General features: G+C 44.7%; 1 protein-coding gene across 3 annotated transcripts in view; it reads left to right on the forward strand.

Moving 5' to 3' along the window:
* The window catches only part of usp43b (ubiquitin specific peptidase 43b), a 73,305-nt gene extending 66,045 nt beyond the window's left edge, over positions 1 to 7,260 (forward strand). For 2 of the 3 annotated variants that reach the window (XM_027285773.1, XM_027285774.1), the window contains exons 10-16: positions 512 to 589; positions 670 to 799; positions 2,663 to 3,005; positions 3,085 to 3,243; positions 3,601 to 3,774; positions 4,547 to 5,704; positions 6,856 to 7,260. In XM_027285773.1, coding sequence (XP_027141574.1) covers positions 512 to 589; positions 670 to 799; positions 2,663 to 3,005; positions 3,085 to 3,243; positions 3,601 to 3,774; positions 4,547 to 5,704; positions 6,856 to 6,866 — 2,053 coding nt within the window. In that variant the 3' untranslated portion in view covers positions 6,867 to 7,260. The remainder of the gene's footprint in view (positions 1 to 511; positions 590 to 669; positions 800 to 2,662; positions 3,006 to 3,084; positions 3,244 to 3,600; positions 3,775 to 4,546; positions 5,705 to 6,855) is intronic. The other variant, XM_027285775.1, reaches the window with a different exon arrangement.
* Positions 7,261 to 8,059: the final 799 nt, after the last annotated feature.

An 8,059-nucleotide genomic window follows, 5' to 3' on the forward strand; every position in this document is an offset into this window, starting at 1 on the left:
TGCTCTTCCTCTTTGTATCAACAGATATGATATGATACAGCTCGTTACTGCGCTCAGCAGCGCCCACAAATCCCCAGATTTACTCTTGATGAGAGTAACGGCTCATTCTTGACAGTAGTTTGTAAAAAATTATCTTGCTTATTAACTTTTATCTGAGCTTTCAACCAGAATCTGTGGTGTGATCGAGATCTCTAGAAAAAGCCACTCAGTGGACCTTGAGATCATTTTGTGACGACGATGTGTCGAAGCTCATCTGCGATCTGATTTTCAGACACATTTATTTACCTGAAATATCCACAACTGAATCTCCAATGCAATCCCACACAAAACAAAATAAACAGGACGACGAGCAGGTATCATTCACTGCAGTCGTGCTGACACCTAGTGGTTGAACGTCCTCAACACAAGGCACTGAAATGATACTAATGCTGCTGTATATTTACTGTACACGTCAGACAGCATGGTAGATGTTAATCAGGTGATGTAACCTTCGACCTTCTCTGTCTTTCAGAGCTCTGAAGCTCTGCGGCTCAGGAGGACCTCCACATGTGAAGCTCATCATCGAGTGGGAGCACAGAATCAAAGACTGGTCAGTTTGTTTGCTATCGCAGACCGCCACCTTCTCTATAAATCCCGCTCTTGTACATAAGCTCCCCTCTGTGTCCTCAGCCTGTTCGGTAACATTCAGGAGGAGGTGGTGAAGGATGCAGAGAGCGTGAGGAATCAGCAGCAGCAGCACGTCCAGCAGTACAGCTGCACCTTGGATGAGTGCTTCCAGCTCTACACCAAAGAGGAACAGGTAGTCTGTCCGGACCTGTAATCAGCCCGACCTACTGTCATGTTAATGCTGTTGTTGTTGTTCATGTTTCTGCAGAGTAAGCAGGCGCTGGCTGCAGTGAAGTGACCCAAAAAAAAAAAACATGGTTATTTTGGACAATTAGGTTATCACAGTGACAGCAGGTTTTGGCTGAAGCAGCTATAATTTGTTGTAAAACATCCACAACAGACTTTTGAACACAAGTTTAAAAAATCTGTGAACCATTTAAGAATATATTAAATCTTTAGCTCAATGCCTGAAGCTTTAGAGCAACAATCAGCCGTTGATTACTCTTGATAAAGCTTTTTTTTAAAAATGCTTTGGAGTCTGAATTGTTTCTGCAGTTTTCATCTCTGTCCAGATGCATTACGGCCCTCTGCAGACTTTAAACATGTGTGCGAGTAAACAAAAAAAAAACTGTCATAGAGACAAAAATAAAGACTGATTATGTCCATACAGGCTGGTTACATTACCCGCTTGCCCAGCTCCTGTTCTGGCACGACACCTGCTCCAATCCCCGTCTTCAAAGAGTACAAACACTAACGCTCTGAGCTCACAGCCCGGCTAACAAACTGAGCTAACAGCAGCTACAAAAAACTCTGTAAACCACAGTTGAGTTGAGGCGGAGCAGCCGGAGGACATCAGAGGGAAAACCAGAAAACATTTCCTCCATAAAATATGATCCAGTTTCACCAGAATCAGTGAAATAGTTGGTGCTGTGCGACTTAGTGCCGTAAAGCGTTACGTACTTCTCGTGGGTGATCGTACCCGGAGCACAAAGTTACGAACGATGAATGACAGAGACACCGTTCACCTGATTACAAGTCAGTGTGACATCAACAGGATTTAAAATCAGTCAGTTCATGAGAGAAAAGTTACAGAATGTTGCTTTAAATTTGTCTTTCTCTTTTCTTTCTCTCTTTGTGTGTCCTGTTTGTAGTAATTTTGTGTTCCGTTGGGTTTTGAATGTGATTTCTTTAAAAATATGTTGGAAATTGTCAGTAATTACAGTTAAGCTCTGTTGGTGGTCGTGTTTGGAGAGTTAGAAAACAGATTCGACAGACGGGGGGTCAGTGCACGCATTCGGTGTCAAAGCAATCAAGTGTTTTCTACAGTTTAGTCAACACTGACTTGACTTGTCGTGCTGACTGGCTGTGAGGTCACTGTTGTTGTTACCTGATGTCACCACACAGTGGCACTGCAGGCACAGGGATGACTGTGACTCTGACTGCAGGAAGCCTTTTGTTGGTCATGCATGTTTGAGGCGTAAACTTTTTTTTTTTTCGTCATTTTGCTCACAGACGGTGCAAATTACTGATAATCATAAGTTGTAAATATTGCACATTATTAGCAGTTCTCTCTCACACCTTGTAGGAGGAACATTTTTGACAAATGACACATCAGGCTGCTGTCAAAACAAGCTGCTGTGTGTCATTATGTAAAAAAAATAATATGAAAGATGGAGACTACTGTATAATATTAATATTTTGGGTTTTTGTTTGTTTGTTTTCTTGAGTCCAGAGGTCACCTGTATTCCCACGTACATGCACACACCACAGACTGTATAAAAATAACAAAATATCATGTAAGAGAAAATCTTCATTGTGCTCGTTAACTTTGCATGCATGTTGAATTCAGTGAAACATCATAATCACGGGGAGATGAGTGAAATGTGGAGTGTAGAAACCATGGCAACGGCTTTTTAATTGTAGTTCCTCTTTCCAGCTGATCAGAGCCGTAAGAGGCTCAGACGTGCATCATTTCCAAGAATGTAAATTCGTCGGTACAACGTGGAGCCAAAGAGATGATTCTGTTTGTTACATTTTTGTCCTCTTCCTCCGCCAGCTTGCCCCAGACGACGCCTGGAAGTGCCCCCACTGCAAGCAGCTGCAGCAGGGCATGGTGAAGATGAGCCTGTGGACGCTGCCGGACATCCTCATCCTCCACCTGAAGCGTTTCCGGCAGGTGGGAGAGCGGCGGAACAAGCTCACCACGTTCGTGCATTTCCCCCTGGCCGGTCTGGACATGGCGCCTCACATGGTGAACCGCAACCACGGCACCCATCCACCGACCCTCCAGCCTGGATGGAAACCGTCCCGACGACCTGACCTGGCTGCTCCCAACTTCCCGTACGATCTGTATGCTGTGTGCAACCACCACGGAGGGATGCATGGCGGACATTACACAGGTCTGAATACCTTCCGATTAAAGACAGGAATAAGTCACACATGTGCGTTATCTTAATCTTTCCATCGTTGTGTTTGCAGCCTTCTGTAGGAACTCGGTGGACGGCCAGTGGTACAGTTACGACGACAGCAGCGCCGAGCCGGTTCCAGAGGCGGAAGTGTGCACACGTGGAGCTTACATCCTCTTCTATCAGAGAAGAAACACCATCCCCCAGTGGTCTGCCAGCTCCTCGGTCACAGGCCAGTCTTTTCAAATCCTCGACAGTCAGATGACTTTTCGACAAAATATAGAAATAATGAAGGGAGTGTGAGAGTGTGAGGAGTATCATTACACCTCACAACATCATTATTCACAGCGTGGCCTGCACAAACTTTGTTTCTCCCTGTGTAATTTGAGTCTGTTGCACTGCACAGTGCATTCTCAGTGTAATCTTTATTTTTAGCCCATAAATGAAGGTTTCAGAGGTGGCGGAGAAAAGCTGACCTGTTCCAGCAAAGGTCATGTTCGTCTGTGAGGCTTCAGCATAATGAGGGTGTTCGCAGAAAGAGTTTTGTGAGAACAATACTGAAGCAACTCTGTTTTTCTTCTTTTTGCAGGTTCCACCAGCTCATCCGCCTCCGATCACTGGCTGGTCCGGCTGGCGGGGGGCAGTAAGAGGGGCAGCGTGGTGTCTGGAGGACCCATCCCTGGACCCCCGGGGCCCGTACAGGCCCCAGAGTCTCCTGAGCTGCCAGTGTTTGGAGACGAACCCCCCAAAACTGTAGAAACAAGTAGGTATCTGTAGGAGCACTGACAGTCCTGAAAATACTGAATGTTTTTAATGTCAGCCAGCAGTATTAGAAATGTCAGGTTGGCATTCGTACAGTAAACAAAGAAACTAATACCAATGAGGTACAATTACAAACAGTAGTAGTAGTAATTGCATTTGTAGCAATAGTAGTAGCATTATCAGTAGTAGCATAAGTAGCAGTAGTAGTAGTAGTTGCAGTAGATGTAGCATAGTAGTTGTAAGAGTAGTAGCACTAGAAACAGAAGAAGTAGTAGTAGTAGTACTAGTAGTAGTAGTAGTAGTAGTAGTAGTAGTAGTAGAAGCAACAGTAGTAGTAGTAGTAGTAGTAGAAGCAGTAGAAGCAGTAGTAGTAGTAGTAGCAACAGTAGTAGTAGTAGTAGTAGTAGTAGTAGTAGTAGCAGTAGTAGAAGCAGTAGAAGCAGTAGTAGTAGAAGCAGCAGTAGTAGTAGTAGCAACAGTAGTAGTAGTAGTAGTAGCAGTAGTAGTAGAAGCAGCAGTAGTAGTAGTAGTAGAAGCAGCAGTAGTAGTAGTAGTAGTAGTAGCAGTAGTAGAAGCAGTAGAAGCAGTAGTAGTAGTAGTAGTAGTAGTAGTAGTAGCAACAGTAGTAGTAGTAGCATCAATATCAGAAGCAGTAGTAGTAGATGTATCAGTAGTAGTAGTAGTTGTAGAGTAGCAGTAATAGTAGTAGTAGTAGCAGTAGTAGTAACAGAGTAGCAGTACTCAGTAGTAAGGTCCTGTATCTTTTCTTGCAGACGGGTTTGAGGCCAAGCCGTTTGTCCGTGGGACTCAGGGCCGGAGTGTGAGCATGAGGTCACCCACGAAGCCCAAGGAGTCTCTGAACAAAGTTCTGCCGCTGCGGTGGTCGTTCGGCTCCAAGGATCGCATTAAACCTCCGGCCCAGACTCAGCCTGGAGAGCTGGTGGAGTACCTGGAGTCTGGGCGCCGGCCACGATGTACCAAAGACCCTATCATAACACTGGTGGCCACCCCACCACAGAGGAACGCCCAGGGAAGAGCCTTTGAAGTAGGACATGACTGCAGCTCACCGAGCAGCAGCAGTCTCAGCTGTACGGACAGACTCAGCTCCGACACTTGTTACTCCCCTAAAATACCTGCAGGGCAGAGCAGAGTCTGCAACAACGGCAACGTCAAAGCCAGGGATTATGGCTCTCTGAGACAGAGGTCATCTAAGAGAACCAGGCAGGACCAGGGCAGGACCCTGGACCTCCAGCTTCAGCTCCAGAGAGGGGCTATTCTCATGGGTCATATCAGCCACAGCGCACCTCCAAGCAGAGATTCCACATTGAGAAGGACCAAGGTCCACACCGGGGGGACCTCCAGGCCACAGAAAGACTTGTTACAGATGGTCGTCCAACCAGAGGACAGGAGGGGTCAGAGGGGACAGGAGGGCCGCAGCCACGACAGCCTCTTGTCATTTTTCAAACCTGGTTTCATGAAGAAAGACGTTCCTGGGTCACCAAACCAGAGGCAAGACCGACGCGTGAACGGCCACGGACATCTGGGAAAGCTGGCGAGCAGTAATCTAGCCAAACTGTCGATGTCCAATGGGACTCTGACCACGGCGGCACTAGAAGAGAGGAAGGCCGGCGTCGCCCCGAGCTGCGACGGCCATAACTGCAAAGTCCAGCTAGTCAACGGGAAGGCCGGGCATCACGACCCCGTGGACATCAAGCGCGCCCACAGCTCCAGCAACATCCAGTCCAAGTTGGATCTGACGTTTCGCAGGTGTGCCTCCCTGCAGAGGAACGGCGAAGCGGTGGCCCCTCCGGCTCACCGCGTCCTGCTGTCAGACAAGCCCAGCTACGCCACTCTGCAGCGGACTCGATACAGTACCACCTCCCTGGGTAGGCGCAGACCCGTTGCTGTAGATCCAACCAAGTCGTTTGATGGTCAGCCATGCACTGAATACTGCACCGCCACCTTCAGTAACCAATACACAACCATTAATCAAAACAATAACTAACAGCAGTCAACATTATCATACTTTAACAGTTACCTAATGTTTCTGTAGCATTGTGGAAACGTTAAAAAACATAAACTACGAATCTGACACCAAACTCCCTTTAAGAAATATTACGTGCCCGTAAATCAGGGAAGGACCTCATGTCGGCAGTCCTCTTGTTAACTTAGCATCAATATAATTCAAATATAAACTGTATTTATGTTTTTTGGGGGGGGATTTGTCACTAAAACAAAAGCTGATACTCTGACTCTAAACACTGCCCTGTGTGTGTGTGTGTGTGTGTGTGTGGGAGAGTATTTTAGGATTCAGTTTTCTTGGCCGTTACCAGAGTAACAAACCATTTTCCTGCTTCCTGTTTGTTGCTGAAAAGAGCGCAGCTACATTCAGATAAATTATAAAACATCAAGACGAGAAAAAGAGACTCTTATTGCATGCCTGATACAAAACAGCTGACCTGTGCTAACGTGTGCAGGTCGGCCAAACAAATCATCAAAATCAAATCAAATCAGATTTTATTTGTATAGCCCAAAGTCACAAAGTGCATCATTACAATCTGCTGTACAGGGAGTGACACCCTCTGTCCTTAGACCCTCGGTTCGAGTGAGGAAAAACTTTTAACAGGGAAAAAAGGTGGAAGAAACCTCAGGAAGAGCCACAGAGGAGGGATCCCTCTCCCAGGACGGACAGACACATACAGAACAAATCAACACAAACATATTGTACAATTACAATGAATGATAAAATGATTACAGTAGCAGTGGAACCTGTGACAGAGATAGAGAGACACAGATGCACAGCAGCAGCCAATTATCAACTAAATATAAACTGTAATCATCTGTTGTCTCTTATTACTGTCATTATAAACGCTGTGATTAACCGTCAGCACTCAGCCTGTGGCCTTAATGCTTACGGCTGAATCGCAGGCACTCAATACGACATCACTCCCTTTTATGTGAGATTGATTCGCAGCGTGACATGAGTCAGCTTTATGTTCTCTCAAGTGTGTTCTATTATGATCTTTGTTTATCCTACTGGTGATGTGACTGACGTCTTCTTTATGCTTGTTTTCCTCATAAGTGCCTCTGTGACAGCCCAGAGTGTCTGTTGAACATTTGGACCTCTCTACTGATTTCTACACTCGTCATCCAGAGAAAGCTCCGAGCCGGGTCGAGGCGTCGCTGGAAAAAGAAAACATAGTCTATCTTCTCGCTCCCCTTCATAGTACTGTTCTAAGTTCTTACCTGTGCGTGTCTTAAACTAAAAATCTATGCAGAGTTGAATTTACTGAGGAGATAATAATAACTGCTGTAACGTGTGTTGTTTTTTTCTTTCTCTCGTTTTGTTTTTGCAAAAAGCAGTCTACTGTTTAATTTTTGTTTTTAGTTTTATGATCAATTTTTGGAAAGTTTGGAAGAGGTTGATTTGGTGAATTTGCATGTTTTTAGCCCATTATGCTTTAAAAAAAAAAAAAAAACATGTGATCAGAAATCAACCGGAAGTGCCAAAAAAAACTGCAGTTCCTCAAACGTCCACTTGAGGCTGGCTCCAGAAGTGAGTCAGTCTCCGTAAGTCCCCATGTTAGACAGCAGAAATAAACATGTTTACAGCCTGGTACAAAAAACAGTTTTGGTCTCTGTAGCTAATTTCCCCGTTCATGACAACTGTACTGAGGGTGAATTTATATACAACTCACCTGTTCACATTATATTAAGGCTTAAAGTTATGCAGGATTAAGAGGGTGGACACTTTGATTGACAGGTGGTTGCTGATACACATGGCTTGTTTGAGCAACCAGGCGTCATTCAGCCCACAGGGTAGGAATACCCTTTGGGATATAAGTAGCCCAAGATTTATATTTTTTAAATTACAAGTTTCAAATGTCAAATCAGCTTGTGCACGAAGGACTACACACACGGATGCTCAAAGACAAGAGTGTACGGTGTATTTACAGAAAGTCCTATCCGGGAAATCCTGCACAGATTAACTCTAAATACTGGACACAGATGGATAAACTTTCAATGATTTGATAATGGGCTAAAACATGTACATTTGTTAAAAAAGAAAAGAAAAGAAAGAAGAATACTAACCCCTGCAGCACTGTACATTGACTGCTACATCAACATACACCATTTGCATTACATTATATTGAACTCAAGAGGTTATTTTAAGTTATTTCAACTCAGAAATGTTAGGTTAGGGGTTCAATTACACAACATTTTTGAGTTGAAATAACTTAATACAATTATGTGGCACCTGTTGACATAATAAATTTAATTAAAGT

This window comes from Larimichthys crocea, chromosome XII (genome assembly GCF_000972845.2).
Source record: "Larimichthys crocea isolate SSNF chromosome XII, L_crocea_2.0, whole genome shotgun sequence".
In the NCBI taxonomy this organism is placed as follows: domain Eukaryota; kingdom Metazoa; phylum Chordata; class Actinopteri; family Sciaenidae; genus Larimichthys; species Larimichthys crocea.